General features: G+C 36.1%; 1 protein-coding gene across 1 annotated transcript; it reads left to right on the top strand.

Annotated features, from left to right (window-relative positions):
* Nucleotides 1–1815: 1815 nt before the first annotated feature.
* On the top strand, nt 1816–19386 carry LOC127557626 (vomeronasal type-2 receptor 26-like). The gene is made up of 5 exons (XM_051990938.1): nt 1816–1859; nt 3013–3304; nt 5539–6342; nt 13082–13205; nt 18452–19386. Exons 1-5 carry the CDS (start codon nt 1816–1818, stop codon nt 19384–19386), a joined length of 2199 nt encoding a protein of 732 aa, XP_051846898.1.
* The last annotated feature ends 326 nt before the right edge of the window (nt 19387–19712 follow it).

The following is a 19712-nucleotide window of genomic DNA, read 5'->3' as shown; positions in this document are numbered from 1 at the left end:
GTTTTTCCCATTGTACTTAATGGCAGTGAAGACTTTCACAGGAGCAGAGCAGCCACACAAAGCCTGTAATCCCCACCAGTAAGTAGATGGATCCTGGGCTGTCATCCTAAGAAATAAATGAGCAAGCCTGAGTAGTCAGCCCATAGCTTCTGAGACTTTTCCTTTCTTCTTATATGTAATTGTTGTATTTTTTCATTCTTTGGTCTGTCCTTAAAATCTGTAGAAAAAAGAAATCCTTTCCTTGACTTAGAAACTAGAACGAGCCATCTTATTGCCATTTGGATCCTTCCCATGGCCACTCAGTCTATGAAGCAGGAAGACCCTGTCTTTTACCTCTGTCTTGGGAAAGACCCATCTATCTTTTATATTCTATGTTCCATGATATCAGTGCTGAAGAGGATAAAGGAAGGTCCTGCCATACCAGGAACCCCAGTAGGAGGCTAGCTAGCACTAGAAGCAACAAAAATCACTTTTTTGTGTGTACTAGATATGTAGGAAAGAAGATCTGGGTTCAAATCTATCCCGAGTTGTTATATGTGCTTCATAGAAATATCAATAATAATGAAAATGATAATAATAAATTTTTAATTGTATTTTCAGGTTTGCAATGTCTTTTTATTGTCCCTTAAACTTGCTGAGTATCATTCTATAAAAATGGGATTAATAATAGTGCTTCTTTCCTGGGGGATTGTGTCCATCAAGTTGTACAATATAGGTAAAACTTTTTTTTTGTAAACTTAAGGTGTTATATAAATTACAACTAAAATAATAATAATTTTTCATTCTGTGAAGAGAGCTATTTGGTTTGGGCACCCATTCCAGGGAATGAGTTAGTGCACCACATCCTTTGATGTGGCTAAGTAGCAGAACCATTTATTTTCTTGTTAGCATCTTTTTTTCTTCAATGAACCTGCCATAAGTTGTCAACATAGAATTGATTGTGTGTGTGTGTGTGTGTGTGTGTGTGTGTGTGTGAAGATAGAGAGAGGGAGAGAAATACACACAGAGAAAGAAAGAAATACAAAGAAAAAGAGAAAAACAGAGACATATTTAACATGTATAAGGCTACTTGCCATCTAAGGGAGGGGGTGGAGGGAGGGAGGGAGGGGAAAAGTTGGAACAGAAGTGAGTGCAAGGGATAATGTTGTAAAAAATTATCCAGGCATGGGTTCTGTCAATAAAAAGTTATAATTATGAAAAAAAGTTTTCAAAATACTTTTTAAAAAAAGAAAGAAAAACAGAGAGACAGATAGACAGACAGAGACAGAGATAGATAAAGGAGAGAGAGAGAGACAGAGAGACAAAGAGAAATTCCCTGTATGGCTGGCATCCTGCTTATTATTATAAACATTTTACAGATAAGAAAACAGACTCCAAAAAAGGCTGATTGGAGAGGTCTTCTAATACTGGGGCTAAGGCCCTTTCCAGGATACTATGGTGCTTAACAAATGTTGAATGAAGGCTGTGAATAATAGGTGAGAATGAGCAATAATGGAGCAATGGAGTTTGTCCTTTTCACCAAAGAAGAAGAAATGGAAGTTTCCTCCCAGATTTTTAGAGGATGTAATGCACAAAGTTCTACACTAGGCATGGTGGATTGTCCTAGCAAATTCTTCTTTGTCACCAGAGGTACTTTTAAGATGATCTGGGACGATGTATGCTGAGAGGAACACAACTGAAGCAAACAGCTCCTGTGGCTAGTTTTGTCATTCATCCTCCCCAGATGAATTCCCTGAATATTTTCTATTCCAGGATTATTACTGAATCACATAAAAAAGTAAAGGGTAAGAGCCTGAGAACTGAAATCATCGAGAAATGACTCTTATAGGGGACAACATGGGAGCAGATCTTGCAAAACAGTGAGGAGTTCCAAGAGCTAGCAGTAAGGAGGAAGAAAATTTCAGGTTTGCTGAACAAACACAAAGAACATCATGTGAGGGAAAAATGCAGGAAGCAGCTTTGGTTGCAATGTAGTATACATGAAAGGGCTGATATGTAATCAGGTTAGAGAAATAGGTTGAACCGAGATTGCAAAGTGTCTTCCTTGCCAAACAAAGGGTTTTATCTTTGATTTTAAGACAATGGGAAACCAGTGAAAATTCTTTAGCAGGGAACTGACATGAGAAGTGTCTTCTCTTGAACCTGGATCAAGGAGGGGAAGCACTAAATTCAAGATCAAGTCAAAAACTTTTGCAGCAATCTAGGCAAGAAATTAGAGAATATTACAGTAAATAAGTTGTGGATTGAGTGGACAGGAGGAGAGGTATTCCTGGAGTTTTGAGAAAATAGAATCAATTTAACTATTCATTCAATGGGTGAGTGAGAGGGAAGAAAAAGAAAAGTCAATAGGCAGAAAAAGCAGGGCAAGATAAGTTGACTATTAATGACATTCTCTCAGAGAAAACAAAATTTGGCAAGTGATTGGTTCACATAATTCTGAGTCGGGATACCTTATACAGAAAACCTTGCCCTCTCTACAGCATCACTGTCCTCTTCCATATTGATGTAGTCTTAACCATTACATTTCTTGAATACGGCTATTCTCAATATCCTTACCCCAGAAGTCTAGATCTCACCAGGGCAAAAAAGTACTCTTTCACATTTCCTTTTCTTTAGCATCAGTTAAAAATGGATTCATCCCCTGGTTCCTTCTTACGTCACCCTTAAGTGGTTAGTGTATTTCACACAGTAACTTCTCAATATGTATTTGTTAAATAAAATGAGTGTTCATCAGATCTCGCAGGCAATCAGTTAGTCAATAAGCATTTATTATATGCTTACTACATGCCAGGGACTTTGCCAAGAATTTCCCTACCAATTATCTACACTAAAACTTTCAGGAGGGTTAATAATGAAGGGGGGACAACTGATGTAAAAAGGAGATGTTTGTGATACATGTTAAACTGCCTGAGCTCTGAACCCTGTGATCTAATGTTACAATGAGTCCCTTTGAAGTTCATGAGTTCTATGGAATTTGTTGCTAGCTTCTGATCTGTTCCCCACTCCCTGCAGGTGGCTGCACAAAAATTACCAGCAGGTTCTGGCACTGATGTTTGCTGTGGAGGAAATCAACAGAGACCTCCGGCTGCTCCCTAATACTACCTTGGGGTTTCACATCTACAACACCTACCATAGCGATTCCAGGACCATGGAGAGCTCCCTGCGGTGGCTGTCCGGTCAGGGCCAGACCATTCCAAATTTCAGCTGTGAAAGGCAGGACAAGGCGATAGCTGTTATTGGAGGAGCCACATCTGCTCTTTCTGTCCAGATGGGGACACTACTGGAGCTCTACAGATTCCCACAGGTAGGGGGTCTTGGACATCTTGTGTCCCTTTCTTGAAAGTAAGCTGATGTCCAAAATCAAGCAACATAAATGGGAGAAAGGATAGGAGTTTTATTTTGCCTTCCTTTTACAATTCAAGAAATTGTAGCTGAGAGAAATTAATTGACTTGCCCAAGATCACACAGAAAGCAATATTTGAACTTAGGGTGTTTTTTTAATGTCTCCAGACACAAAAGGCTATCCATTGTGCAACTAGATGCCCTTAACTATTACATGATCAAACAGGATTTGAGTTGAGAACTTTCCTATTCAAGTTCAACATTCTGAGACAAGAAAGTGATGAAATCTATCCTTCTATAAAACCTGTCACTGGCATGGCTGGCAGTGGGAGTTTACATTGACACTGGTGCTTAGGAATTACTATGGTCGAGAAAATTCCTCATCTGGTGGCCAATATTTTGATCCACTTTATTCTCCTCTTCCTAAGTCGTGTCTTTTAACTTGAACCCTGCTGGGATGTCCTTGCAAAAATCAAGTCTTTTATGCATCATAACACCATGTGATTGTCAAAAAGACTGTACTTATGAAATAGATTTAGTCATCACTTATTAGACCTGGTAGATTTTTCACAAATAATATAAACTGGATTGTCTACATTGAAAGAAAACAAAAACCAATGTTAAGAGAATTTAAACGTGAACTCTTTTAATGTTAGAGCTTGTTGTTATTAGCTCTTGGGAGGAATGGTGTTGGAATCCTTACTAACTGCTAAGTAATTAGAGTTGATCTAATCTTACAAGAAGATGTTTTGGGCAGAACCTGAAACAAGGTACTAAGTAGAACTACCCATAATCCCTCTCTCTGGAAGGAGCATAAATAGGCCAATGGGCCAGTCGGAGAGTTCTTGAGAGAGGAAGACGCTACAAGTCGAGATTTCACCGGAATGACATGAAGAGTTGGAGCTGGCTGGAGGCTGAAGAAAGCAGAGGCAGAGGCTGAAGGACCAGACCTTTGGAGTTAAAGACATTTGGAGAGAGCTCTTGGAACCAAGCAGAGAGATAGGCCTCTAAGCTAACCGGGCTATATTGGATATAATAAAAGATCTGAACTTTTATCACCTGGCTGCTTTTTGAGAAGAAAAAGTTCACCACAGAATGGTACCAACTATTCTTATTATGTAATCTTGTTAAATAACTATTTTTAAATATCAATGAACTCAAAGGGGCTAATTGGTATCAAGTAATAATTCAGAGTTGTGAAGCTTGTAGTGGGGACTAATGAGCAATCCCATTTAAAGACATGTGCCATCTCTTATGATTACCCCTCAATGGAGAAGTATCCAGTTGTCTTCAGGAAATGTAGCCAACCAGTGTGAATGGGTATCAGGAGAGTGAGCCCATGGCCTGCTCACTGGACTGGCAACATTCCTTTAGGTAAATCACTTAACTCACAGGGCTCTAGGTAATTATAAACATCAATGTTGTAGAGAAGGTTCAGACCTGCGTTAGTAGAAACTTTCTTTTCCCCATTGATGAAACAGGTATATTTCCTATCCTTAAAAAATTGTATTAGTTTAAAATGAATCATCATTCTTGCAAATGAAAGTGAAATAGTGATTTCAACTATTATTAAAAATAATAATAATTTAGCAGTTAAATAGTGCTTTAAGTTTTATAAGGTAATTTAGAAATACCATCTTACTTGATCCTTATAACAACCTTAGGAATTAAATGCTATTATTGTTTTCTTTTATTCAGTTGAAGCAGACAGTGATTAAGTGACTCTAGACCTAGTGTTCTATCCACTGGGACACCTAGCAACTCTCATATATGTGACCATAAATCCATACATTAAATACTTCATTTTAGCAATACCATTCTTGCTTAAAGAATCATCTCTTCACCATGAACATTTCCAACACATAGGAATGATGTGCCATAGTGATGATTTACCCAAGAAATTTCTTTGGGGCCACAAACAAGGACAATAAGTCACAAAAAATCCTGAACTATGAGACAGAGGCTATGAGGAATCAGTGTAGTGAAGAATTTCACTAGAATGAGAGTATTCTATCATCTAGTTATTGTCTTTCAAGTAACCGAATATTAGGATGACCAGCATTTCACCATTATTTAGGCCCACTCTAACTTATCCCTAACAAAGCTAGATAGATTGGATAATATATTGAGTTTTTTGCTATGCACCGATCTTACTTTCACATAGCCCAGAAAGATTCTCCTTTCTTTCCCATCCAGATAAGTTATGGCCCCTTTGATTCTGCCCTGAGTGACAAGTCCCAGTTTCCTTCTCTCTACCAGTTGGCCCATCAGGACTCCTCCCTGCACCTGGGCATTGTCCAACTTCTTTTACATTTTGGCTGGACCTGGGTGGGCCTGGTTGTTACTGATGACTTGAGAGGTGAGAAGTTCCTCTGGGACATGGGAGAAGAGATGAGAAGACACAAAGCCTGTGTGGCCTTCACAGAGAAGATCCCTGTCAGTGAGAGACGCCATGCTGAATCCCAGGTGGATTTCATGCCCAGAATTCTGGGATCATCAGCCAAGGTGATCGTCATCCATGGTGATACAGACTCACTGATGATCCTGAGATATTCACAGCCACCTATATTTGTAATCTGGAAGATTTGGATTATCACTCCTCACTGGGATGTCACCATGAGACCTTACAATCATGATGGAGATGCTTTTCATGGAGCTCTCATATTTTCACATCAGACAAGCGAAATTCCTGGTTTCAAAGCATTTCTCAGGACAGTCACCCCAGCCAAATACCCAGGAGACATTTTCCTTAAGAGCTTTTGGGTCTCGGCATTTGAATGTCCAGATGAGCCCCAAAAACTAGAACTAGAAGACTGTTCAGTAAATGCTTCCTTGGAATTGCTTCCTTTGCACTATTTTGACATGACCATGTCCAGCCAAAGTTACTTCCTCTACAATGCTGTGTATACCGTGGTCTGGGCTCTTCATGAAGTGCTCCAGGAAAGATCAGAAATGGGATCTGTGAGAGATGAAGGCTTCCTGGTGCTTCAACCATGGCAGGTAATACCTTCTATTCGTAAGGTCATATCCATTGGTATACACAGGGTCACAAAGGGAAATTCTTGGTTTGCTACTTTTAGAATTTGTTCATTCCTGAAATTATGGATACACCACCATATGGAGGATTTACCAATAATTGCAAAGTATTATAATGTAACCTTTCTTTCTGAAAGATGTCTTTCTCTGAAAATTACAGAAAAGATTTTCTCGAGCCTAGTGCCTAGGAGAGTGTTTTGAATACATTGTAGAAAAATGTATTTCATTCTTGGAAAACTATGGCCATATTGTTAGATGCAGAAACATAATGAAACCTAATTTCCCTCTTAATAAAGTGCTATTTCTATTCCCTCTAGCTAATTCTGTTTTTCTTATGTTATGTGCTTTAGGACAGTTCTTATACAAAAAAAACCTTCTTGGGGTCATCCCATGATGGATGGTAAATGTTCTGAAAAGAGGCTTCATTATTCTGACAAAAGTACTGTGGAAAATTGTTAACGTGCTACTTTAGAAGCATCCTATTCACTCCCCCAGTAGCAATGTGAAGTCTCATTTGAGTTAGTTGTTACTAAATTAGGGGAAAAACCTCCTTTATTGTCATTCTTTTTTATAAAGTTTTAATGATATTTTTTTAAAAAAACAATTATATCCTAATGATCCTTCCTTAATGGGATACTACTTCACTAGAAAAATCATAGTTAATCAAAACAAAATGACACATTGGCCACATCTGACAATTATTGTTTCATTTCATACTATTAATCCCCCACCATTCTCACAAGAGAAATGGGGTAATTTTTACTGTCAATCCTCTGTCTAACCAAACAATATTGGTCAATGCATTGATAATGATCCAGTCTAGTTAAGCATTCAGAGAATCATTTTCAAGAGTCCAGTGAGCACGTGCTGATTTTTACCATAGCAGCTTCTGAAGATTATATTCTCAAGTATGTCGTGATCATTTTTTTCAGTGCAAGGATTGCCGATAGAAATGGAATAATTGGAACTCAGGAACTACAGCTCCCAGTTATAGAAAAATATTCCCCTTGAATTAATGAATGAGCATATATATGAACCCCTCCATGAGAATCTATTGATGTTTATTGAACTTTTGATTCCTCTTGCCTCATCCTATAAGTCACAAAAGTTCAGTGTTACACACTGCTCAGAGAGTGAGAATCATGACACTGCTTGACACTAAATGATGTAGGAGTGAGCTCTAGAGAAAAGGAGTGATCAGGGATAGAAAATGAAGAAGGTTCAACCAGTTTTCCTTTTGTCCATTCACTTGGAATGAATTAGTATCCCCAAATGGATGGACGATTGAGTGATTCCTACTAGGATATGATTTCATTTATTTTTTCAAATAATTCTAGTTGTAGTAGTATCAGTACCACTGGTGGTGGCAGTAGCAGCAGCAGCAGCAGCAGTAGTAGTAGCAGGGGTGGTGGTGATGGTAGCAGTAAGATCTAATATTTACATCTCAATTAAAAATTTGCAAAGTAACCTGGGTCACCTCCTCAGACTCCCAAGTGACATTTAATGTGCTTAAGGTAGCATGAAAGGGATGGTACCAATTCCAATGACCACTAGTTTTTCAGTACCCTTTTTGTGTAAATTCTAGCAAAAATGATAACTTCTGAAAAATTAATTATATAACAATGACACAACCTCCTGGCCTTGAGACTTCTACCCATGCAATGATTTTTTGTAAAGGGTAAGCTTAGAAAATGTTGTATGAGTAAATGAATGATTGAGTAAATGAATAAATGAATATGCTACCAGGTTTCCTACCCAGACTGTTGAACTTAGTCATGGTTTTCCCTGTTGTGTATATGAAGGAATGACCAAATTGTATCTCCATCTAGCTTCACTCTTCTCTAAGGACTATCTACTTTAACAATACTGCCGGGGACCAAGTGGTTTTGGATGAGAAAAAGAGCTCTATGGCTAAATATGATATCATGAACTTTGGGATGTTGCCTAATTATGATGAAGTTCTGGTGAAAGTGGGACAGTTCATTCCCCAGAATCTACTTGGTCAAGATTTCACCATTTGTGAAAAGGAGATATATCAAAACTGGCTTGATTTCAAGGTATGTACAAAAACTACATGCCATTTTATGTTTCTAGCCACTTTAATTCCATTTAGATCATCCTTCATTCATTCATTCAATCCACCCTACTCCACCCCTAGCTGTTTATCTCTTTGTCTTCAGACAAAGAATTTTTCATTCAAAAAATGCTGAAAAGATAAAGGAATAAATTATCATTATTATTGTAAACAAAAATGAATCAAACAGAATTGTAAATAAGAGGAATATTTGACGAGTAGCATTAATCCAAAGGGCATAGTAGTGACAACAATCGAGGCACTGTTGAGGGAGAGAATATAGAGCTGGCATAAAAATAACTTGGGTTCGAATTCTGCCTCTCATATAGACTGACTCTGAGGCTCTGGGCAAGTCAACTTTTCAGTGGTTCAGACAACTCTAAGTCTGAGGATCTAGTGCCAATCTCTATAGGCTGAGGGAAATTCTTCTCTAGCATTTCCTTTAATGACAAAATCACAGATTTGTCTGCCCATTTCCCCTTTCCTCAATCTGTACAAAATTACTGCTATATAAAAGAATAATAATTCTCACTAAACAAGAGAAAGAGAATTAATACACAGTTTCAAACACATGATATTGGGAAATCATCATGCAAACAATCACAAACATTCAGGCATGTACAGGATAAAATGGAGATAATCACAGTGAAAAAGCCTAAACATAAAAGCCTCAAAATATAATTAAATTATTGGTTGAATTGATTTGTTTCCTTAAATTGACTGAATGTTCCTTAAAGCTTTCATGAGACTGATTATTCATTAGGTTATGGGTTTGGTTATTTTCACCACATTGAACTCTAGATGCAGGTATTTTTTCACCTCTTGGAAACTTCTAGTCTTAATGTAGCCTATGATCATTTTTTCTGTCTCAACATGTTCCTAACTTTCTAAATTGGAAATCCACTAAAATTACAAAAACTTGCAATTCTTTGTGTATTTTTTAAGATTTGGAAACTATTTTTCTCAATAACCTTTTCAGGTAAGTAGTACCATGAGATACATGAAATAACTAGGACTCTGGTGGTTGACCAAAGAGATTTGTTTATCATCACAGCTAAAAAGTATGAGGCAGAAATGGAATTCAGGCATTTCAAATAAATCTAGTATTCACTTGTACTATCTGTATACTATGCTGAATTTCAATTTTTTAAAGTGAATATCTGTGCAGAGTTGATTTTTTAAATCCAAGTATAATACTTTAAACAGTCCCTTTTCCAATATCTTCAAGCCAACATTCTTTCTTGTCGAGATATTTTTAGAATTCTGTCATACAACACGGTAGCCAGTCTTCTAAGTTAGTTTTGTGCCTTAATTAAACCTTCATGTAAATTGTTAATAAATTGAAGAGCACAGAGTTAAGGACAGATCATTCTTTTTTTTTTAATTTTCTAAATCTCTCCTCATTTCTTTTTTTCCTTTTTTTATTATAGCTTTTTATTTACAAGATATATGCATGGGTAATTTTTCAGCATTGACCCTTGCAAAACCTTCTGTTCCAACTTTTCCCTTCCTTCCCTCCACCCCTCCCCTAGATGGCAGGTAGACTCATACATGTTAAATATGTTAAAGAATATGTTAAACAAAATTTATGTATGCATATCCATACAGTTATTTTGCTGCACAAGAAAAATCGGATTTAGATATAAGGTAAAAATAACCTGAGAAGGAAATTAAAAATGCAGGTGGACAAAAACAGAGGAAGTGGAAATGCTATGCTGTGGTTCATACCAGAGTTCTTTCACTGGGTGTCGCTGGTTCTCTTCATTATTGAACAAATGGAGCTGATTTGGTTCATTTCATTGTAGAAGAGAGCCACGTCCATCAGAATTAGATCATTCTTTTTCTAACTTGATATCAACTGATTAATGATATCTCACCAGTCATCCCACCAATTTAGTATCTACCCAACCGTGCTATCAGGTAGGCATAAATTTTCATCCTGATCTGTTTCTTCTTGATGAAACTAAAGCACTCTGTGGTGAGCAACACAATTTGTTAATAATATGCTTTGGAATTTTGCAATGAAACAAAATCAAATCTACCAGCCTATAGTTAACAAGCAACATCTGTTTTCCCTTATAAAATATGGAAATGCTTCCTTTCATATTTGAAGCACCCACTCATTCTCAATGCCATTTCAGTGAATGACATCAGTGACTCAGCAGTCACATCTCTCAGTTTTTCAACAACTATAAAATGTTATTCATATAGATCTGGTGGATTGAATTCTCTGAAGAGAATAGGGTATTCTTTCAACAGTTCCTTATTTATCTTGGGTTTCAAGATTCCAAAATTCCCAAAATAATTTCCTTCAGCAGGTAAATTCCCAAATATTTTATGTTATCTACAATGATTTAAAGAAAAATTTCTCTTTGAAAATCTCTTGCTGCTTGGCTTTATGTGATTTTATTCTAGATCCTGAAAATTTGCCAAAGTTGTTAATTATTTAAACTACTAGTCTAGTTGATTCTTTGAGATTCTGTAAAGATTCCATCATATTATCTTCCAAAAGTGAAATTTTTGTTTCCTCATTGTCTATTCTGATTTCTTGAATTTCTTTTTCTTTTATTATTGTTATTGTGAAATAGTGAATAATAGTAATGGTAATGGGAATCCTTGCTTCACTTCTGATATTATTGGAAAGGGTCTGCTTTACCATTACAGGTAATGTTTGCTGGTGGTTTTAGATTTGTCTACTTACCATTTTAAAGAAAGGTCCTTTGATTTCTATGCTTTATTTAATTAAAGATTCATCTCTCGCACCCATCCCCTAAAAGAAATACCATTGTGCCCAGTTTTCCTGGGTAGATTATTCTTGATTGTAATTCTAACTCCTTTATCTTCTGAAATATCACATTCCAAGCCTTTCTTTAATGCAGAAGTTGCTAATTCTTGTATGATACTGACTTTGACTCTACAATATTTCAATTATTTCTTTCTGATTGCCTGAAATATTTTCTCCTTTCCCTGGAAGCTCAGAAATTTGGCTATAATATTCCTGGGCATTTCATTTTGAAATCTATTTTATGAGATAATCAATGGATTTTTTCCATTTTTATTCTACTCCCAATTGTAAAAGTAGTTTTCCTTGATAACTTTTTGAAATATAGTGTCTTGATTATTTTTAATTATTTATTTATTATAATTTATTATTGTTCTTTTATTATGATTTATCTATTTTATTTATTTATCATTTATATTTATTTATTATATAATATTAAATATATATATATATATATATATATATATATATATATATATTTAAATTATCAGACTGTTCTAATGCGGTCCAAATATTCTTAAAGTATTTCTTCTTAATCTGTTTCCAAGTCATTTGTTTTTCTGATGAAATACTTAAATTTTTCTTTTTTTATTCTTCTGACTTTATTTTATAGTTCTTGATGTTTCCTGCAGTCATTAGCTTCCACTTGTCCAATTTTAGTTTTTAAGAAATTATTTTCTTTAGGGAACTTTTAGACATCTTTTTCCATTTTGTCAACTCTAGTTTTTTACTTTTCTTCAGTAAATTTTTGTGCCTTTTTATGTTCTTTAAAGTGTTAATCCTTTCAGTAATTTTTGTGCTTCTTTTATTAAGCTGTTCACTCTATTTTCTTAATTTCACTCTCACATCACTCTCATTTTTCCCTATATCATTATTATTTTATTTTTAAATTAATTTTTGAGATTCTCAAGGAATTCTTGTGGTATTGTGTACAATTCAAATATGTCTTTGGATCTTTGCTTTTACATGTTTTGACATCATTTTCTTCTTTGAAGTTCTTGACTGATCTTTTCTGTCATCATAGTAACTTTTTATAGTCATGTCCTTTTTTATTGTTTGTCCATTTTCTAAGCCTGGTTCTTGACTTTATGTGAAAGTTGGGCTCTGCTTATGAAATGAAGAGAAAGGGGCTGCCCAAACTTTAGGTTTTTCATGCTACTATTTTCAGAGCCAATTCTCAGGGTTTTTAATTTTTTATTGCTTCTAAGGTGCTATGATCCAAGAAGAGTTGTGGTCATTGTTCTCCTGGTCTGTGCACTGATCTTTTGTAAGGAAAGTACCCTGTTCTCCTACAAATGCAATTGCTCTCCTCTTGGTCTTGGAACAGTGATCAGGTCCCCTGTTCTCCTGCTGCCATAAACTTTTGTGCTTTTTTTTTTTCTGCCTTGAAACAGAGTACAGTGTTCCTTCTGTTTTGTGAGAGAGCATAAGTATTCATCTTCATTTTAAAACTGCTACAAGGGCCCCTTTTCCTTTGTAGCCACAAATTTCAGTGGTCCTCATTATCCTGGAATAGTTCCCCACCACTGCACATGAACTACTGCACCCAGTGATATGAAAGATTGTCTTCTCATATCTTTATGAACAGTTGTCTCATTCCCTTGTCATCTGTAGGTTAAGAGCTCCTGAAGTTGCTGCTATCACTACTGGAGCTATTGGTATTGCTATAGTCTAGGTGCCAAGGATATAACTTTAAAAGCACCTTTGTTATTAAAGAAAAGTACTAAATTATGAATTTAAAATTATTACATCTTGTACAACCATTAATACTCATATTGCAGTACAACTTCTACTTGGCAAGAACAGATCTAGGCTCTGATGCATTTTCTTTACTTGTTCCTGTCTAGACTCTCCAGGCTGTTTGCTCTAAAAACTGTGGATCTGGATTTAGAAAAATTGCCCGGGAGCGAGAGCCCGTCTGCTGCTTTGACTGTGTCCAGTGCCCAGAAGGGGAGATTTCCAACCAGAGGGGTAAGTGTTAGAACATTCAGCATTGAACATTCACGTTGTCAGAATGAGATACAGGATGTTTTTCATAGAGATAGGGAAGGATGTGAATGTAGTTGGTTTCGTTGTGAAGCGGAATCTCAAGGTTGCTCTGATTTATATTTCTGTTATTATTAATGATGTAGAGAATTTCCCCTCATCTATTAATAGTTTTGAATTCTTCCTCTGTGAAATGATTATTTATATCCTGTAATTGTGGATTCACTGGGGAGAGGTCTCCTTTTTCTATCAACTCCCCCCCAATTCCTAACAGATATGCTCTGATCTAAAACTTCTTATGAAACCAAAATTACACATGACCTGCCCTTCCCTGAAGCTATCATTCCACATATTTCTTCCTTTTACTTGTCAAACTATTGCCTCTACTTTACCTAACTACGATCAGGCTTCTGAGCCTACTTCTTCAAGTATTTTCTTCAAGATATTTATTTTCTTATCAGCAATACAATCATCCAAGACAATTGTGAAGGATTGTAATGAAAACTACTATCCATTTCTAGGCAAAGAACTCATGGTGTCTGATTATAGATTGAAGGCTTCTTTTTTATTTTTCTTAAGGTTTTTTGGGGAGGTGTATGTTTTTCTTCACAACTTGACTAATACGGAAATAGGTTTTGATTGACTACACATACATAACCCACATCAAATTCTTACCTTCTCAAAGAGGGATGCAGAGAGAGAGGAAAGGAGAAAATTTGAAACTCAAAGTTTTAAAAATGAAAGTTAAAATGTGTTTTACATATAACTGGGGAAAAGTAAAATAGTAAATAAATTCTACAAAAAAGAAAATTATCCTCGCCTTTGTATTCTATGGCTATGACATTGCTTTTTTTCTAGTTTACCTTTAACCCTTATCAGATAATTACTTTTCAAACTATTTTAATTAGTTAAGTCATTTAAGCAGCATTTATTAAGTGCTTAAGATATGCTAGGTACTGTATTAGGCACTGGGAAAAATAAACATAAGCTTCAGATGCCTGAGAATTTGCAATTCACCTCCAATCCCATCTGTAATAAAAGTGTTACAGATTTTACAAATTATTCCAATTTGGAATTGTAATACAAATTACAAATTATACAATTTACAAATTATGAAAAAAATTCTTTTCTGACCCTTATCTTTTCTCCCTTAGGACTCATCAGTTCCCATAAACTCAAGGATGATTTCTAATTAGATGATTTCCAGCTCTCTTTATTCATTCCTAATTACTACTCCTCTAAATTCTAGTCCTGCACTAATACTTGTCTATAGAATATCTCTTCCACAATGACTCTTTAACATCTCAAAAGCACCATGTTCAAAGTGGATCTTATTATCTTTCCCTTAATCTGCCACCTGTCCAAACTTCCCTATTCCTTTTGATGATACTACTGTCTTTCTGCCATTAAAGTTCATAATATCACAGTTATTTTTATGTCACTCCAATATTTTTTTTAAAAAATAAGTTTTTACTAATTTATTTTTGTATTAGCCAGGTTCTGAAGCATTCTGTAATATCCTCTAATATCCACACTAAAAGAATCATTGCATATAATAAATAATCTTTTTAAAGTTATATAAAGAAAAAGAAAAGGCAAAATCAGCATAACTGATCAATATTGACCAAGTTTGAAAATATATATACACCACCTGTCAGCTTCCCAACTTTACAAAACTGGGGTGGCAGGGCTTTCTCATTTCTTTTTTCATGTTGTCTGTGTACTTATAATTTGCAACACTCATATTTGAGTTCTTTGGTTTTTCTTTCCATTTATTTTGTATTTATGATGTATATTGTTTTCTTTATGTCAGTTCATGTAGATTTTCCCATACTTCTCTGTATTCATAACCTTTGCCCTTTTTCAAAAAGTAAGTTTTTATTAATATCTTTTATAACTTACCAGAGATTTTCCTAGTATCTGATTCTTTCTCCAAGAGGATCATCCCATATAACAATATTTAAGAGAAAAAAAGAAAAAGAACAAAAAGGAAAAATAATCAGAATAATTGATCAATATATTTTAAAAGTCTGAAACCTGTACAAAGTACATTCTTTGTGGTCTTCCATTATCTGCAACAACAAAAAGTCAGACTAACAGGGTCTTTTCATATTTCTATCCTTCTCTAACCATCACCAAAATATAACATAATCATTTTCAGGTTTTATTTCAATAGACTATTTTTATGACCCATGATGATGATAGAATTCAGAGGGGACACTTACATCATCTCATATTAGAATATAATCAGTCTATCCTTGTTTAGTCCTAGTATCATTTTTCTTTCTCTTCACATTTTTGGTGTTATGTCAGAAATTCAAAGTTTCCATAGTCTTCATGAAGAGTGCTTGAAAGTTTTCTTTTCACTAAAAGTCTATTTTATTCCTACTATAGAAAGATATTCAGTTCTGCAGAGTAAGTTCTTCTTTATCTTCTGGATTATTATATTCTAAGATGTGGCTGTTAAATTATATATGATCCTTACTAGTCTTCAATACTTAAATTCCTATTTGTAATTTGACTTAGAAGGCCTAGACATATTATGATGTTTGTGGAACTTATCATTTTGATATTTATTTTAGGAGCTGACTGGTGGATACTTAATGTTTCCACTTTGCTCTCCTGTTCTAATATATCTGAAAATTTTTTTATTTAATATTTCTTGAGATATAAAGACCATGTCTTTTTATAGTCTTAGCATTCAGATACTTTAATGATTCTTAAATATTTTCTCTGTCATCTGTTTTTGAAATTGACTATATTTGCTATGAGATACTTAATATTTTTTCTTTATTCTTTTTATTTGATTTTAATATTTCTTCTTGATTCACATTGATTTTTATTGGGCCTATTCTTATTTTCAGTGCAGTTGTTAAGACAAGTTTTTATATCTCTTGTGCCATAATGTTAATTTACTTTCCAATTCTTTCTTCCATAGTTCTGATTTATTTTCCAATCCTCCCCCACTTACACTCCTATTTTATTAATTTAAAAAACATTAACTTTGTGAAAAATCTTGCTTGAACTTTTTAGGAATTCTAATTGAAATTGTGCTAAAATATAAAAATGCAGGTGAGGTAAACCTTGGGTTTTTCTTCAAAGTGTTGCTTGTGGATATTTTGAAATCATTTTCTTCTTTTGGGGATTTGTGTTGAATTTTCCTGTTACAAGTTTTGGTGGGATTCCTTTTTTCTTGCTCATTCTAGCTAGCCTACCTCCTGAATTTGGATTTGATGTCGGGATTAGGCCCTTCACACTTCAGTAGATGATATCTGGGCAGGGCCTATTGCTGCTTTCTTGGGTACTGAGTAATGTTCAGGTACTGAGTCCAGGTTCATGGGGAGAACTCAGCCTGAGAACTTGTAAGCTTTAAAAGTCCCAAAAATCTAAAAAATAGACTAGTTGATCAATGGAATAGGTTAGGTTCAAAGAACAAAATAGCTGATAACTTTAATAATCTACTCTTTGACAAAGCCAAAGACCCCAGTTTTTGGGATAAGAACTCACAATTTGACAAAAATTGCTGGGAAAATTGGAAATTAGTATGGCAGAAATTAAGCATTGACCCACACTTAACATTGTACACCAAGATAAGGTCAAAATGGGTTCATGACCTAGGCATAAAGAATGAGATTATAAATAAATTGGAAGAGCATAGGATAGTTTACCTCTCAGACCTGTGGAAGAGGAAGGAATTTATGACCAAAGAAGAACTAGAGATCATTATTATAGTCAAAGGCTCTGATAAGGGCCTCATTTCCAAAATATATAGAGAATTGACTCTAATTTATAAGAAGTCAAGCTATTCTCCAATTGATAAATGGTCAAAGGATATGAACAAACAATTCTCAGATGAAGAAATTGAAACAATTTCTAGCCATATGAAAAGATGCTCCAAGTCATTATTAATCAGAGAAATGCAAATTAAGACAACTCTGAGATACCACTACATACCTGTCAGATTGACTAAGATGACAGGAAAAAATAATGATGAATGTTGGAGGGGATGTGGGAAAACTGGGACACTGATACATTGTTGGTGGAACTGTGAATACATCCATGCACTCTGGAGAACAATTTGGAACTACCCGTGTTTCCCCAATAATAAGACCTATCCCAAAATAAGCCCTCCCCTTACTGTGTAAGATTCCTCTAAAATAAGCTCTCCCCCGAAAATAAGCCCTATTGAGATTGCTACTGTAGTGAAGGTGATCCCCTGCACTACATGCTCCATTACGGTACCCTCTGTATGCACTGTCCTCCCCTCTCCCCCCTCCCTGGCCACTACAAAGAGAGCTGCCACAAACATTCTGGTACATAGAGGCCCCTTTCTCTTCTTTAGTATCTCTTTGGGGTATAAGCCCAGTAGAAAAACTGCTGGGTCAAAAGGGATGCACAGTTTGATAACTTTTTGAGCATAGTTCCAAATCGCTCTCCAGAATCGCTGGATTCATTCACAGTTCCACCAACAATGTATCAGTGTCTCAGTTTCCCCACATCCCCTCCAACATTCGTTATTATCTTTTCCTGTCATCTTAGCCAATCTGAGAGGTGTGTAGTGGTATCTCAGAGTAGTCTTAAGTTGTGTTTCTCTGATCAACTCACTATGCACTTTTAGAAGGCCATCTCTTCATTGTCTTTCTATTGTAATTGTTCTCTTATCCATCCCTTTCTTTCCAAGGGCATGGTCATGATTCTAGCTCAGGCTTTTCTCGCCTCTTTCTTTGTGATAATTAATTTTCCTTTTCTCCCTCTCCAAGATGTCTAAACAAGTCTTCCTTAGTTGCTCAGTGTTCAGGGTTCTTTTACAATTCAGTCAACCTAGTCCTCAAACCCTGTTTCAGTTCTTGACATCCCTCTTCCATCCAAATTGGAGTATGGTCTGTACCCCAGATTTCACTTTCTATCCCTCACCTCTGTGACTTTGCATAGATTGTGCTTCATACCTACAACCAATGTTTCCCATTCTGTCTCCTGATATGCTCAACTTACTTCATGGTTCATGTGATCTTTCTTTTACTAAACTTTGCCCAGTTGGTTCTCAGACCTTCACCTAATCACTTTGAGTTTACTCATTTTTGTATCTATTACATTTCACCAGGGAAATGAGTGCAAGATCCTTGAGATTAGGAATTGTTATGCTTTTATAAAATTTCATTTTCTTACTGCCTGGTAGAAGGCCTTCACATAATGAATTTTTAATGCATCCTTTTTTGGTTGATAATTTGTAGATATGGACAATTGTGCGAAGTGCCCAGAAGATCAATATCCCAACAGAGAGAAAGACCAGTGTCTCCCAAAGGTAGTGACCTTCCTCGGTGTCCAAGAACCTCTGGGATGGACTCTGACCTGCATGACTCTCTCCTTCTCTCTCCTCACAGTTTTGATTCTCATTATCTTTGTGAAGCATCAAGACACTCCCATTGTCAAGGCCAACAACCGGGTCCTCAGCTACATCCTTCTCATCTCTCTCATCTTTTGCTTCCTCTGTCCTCTGTTTTTCATTGGCCGTCCTACCACAGCAACCTGCCTTCTTCAGCAAACTACATTTGGAATTGTGTTCACAGTGGCAGTTTCCTCCATTTTGGCCAAAACCATCATGGTGGTTCTAGCCTTCAAGGCCAAAATACCTGGCAGCAGGATGAGGAAGTGGATGCAGCCTAAGGTATCTAATACTTTAGTCTTCTTCTGCTCTGGGATCCAAGTGATTCTCTGTGGGATCTGGCTGGGGATCTCTCCCCCTTTCTTAGGTACAGACACTCACTCTGAACCTGGCCACATCATCATTGAGTGCAAGGAGGGCTCTGTCATTGCCTTCTACTGTGTCCTGGGCTATATGGGCTTCCTGGCCCTGGGAAGTTTCATAGTGGCTTTCCTGGCCAGGAACCTCCCTGACACCTTCAATGAAGCCAGGTTCATCACCTTTAGCATGCTGGTCTTCTGCAGCGTGTGGATCTCTTTCCTCCCCACATACCAGAGTTCCAAGGGGAAGGCCATGGTGGCTGTGGAGGTTTTTGCCATTTTGGCTTCGAGTGCTGGCTTACTGGGCTGCATTTTTTTCCCTAAGTGCTATGTGATCCTGCTACAGCCAGAACGGAACACTCCGAAATGTTTCCGGAACAAAGCAGACTCAAGAGCCCAGAACTTGTTCCTAAAACATGTCTAGGGGCATGAGAAATTCTGGATAAAACATAGATATTAGCTTCAAATATCTTTAATTTCATATCCTGATGCTTTGCTATCTGCCTCTTACTCACTTTTACTGGTTAATTCTCTTTTCAACCTTTGCCACTGCAAAGTGTGTGTGGGAGAGAGACCTCTAGACATACCCTTTATCTTTGAAAATGTATTAACAAAGGATTTTATTCCTTGTTACTTCCTTGATTCTGAACATGCTTTGGATCTTCCAGGGCTTACTGCTTGCTGACAATTACCTTTCCCATGCTTCATTGCTGCTTCAATTTCTTCATCACTTGTTGCCTGAATTCCTAA

The sequence above is a fragment of the Antechinus flavipes genome, chromosome 3 (genome assembly GCF_016432865.1).
Source record: "Antechinus flavipes isolate AdamAnt ecotype Samford, QLD, Australia chromosome 3, AdamAnt_v2, whole genome shotgun sequence".
Taxonomy (NCBI): Eukaryota; Metazoa; Chordata; class Mammalia; order Dasyuromorphia; family Dasyuridae; genus Antechinus; species Antechinus flavipes.
This window is presented reverse-complemented; position numbering and strand designations above follow the sequence as displayed.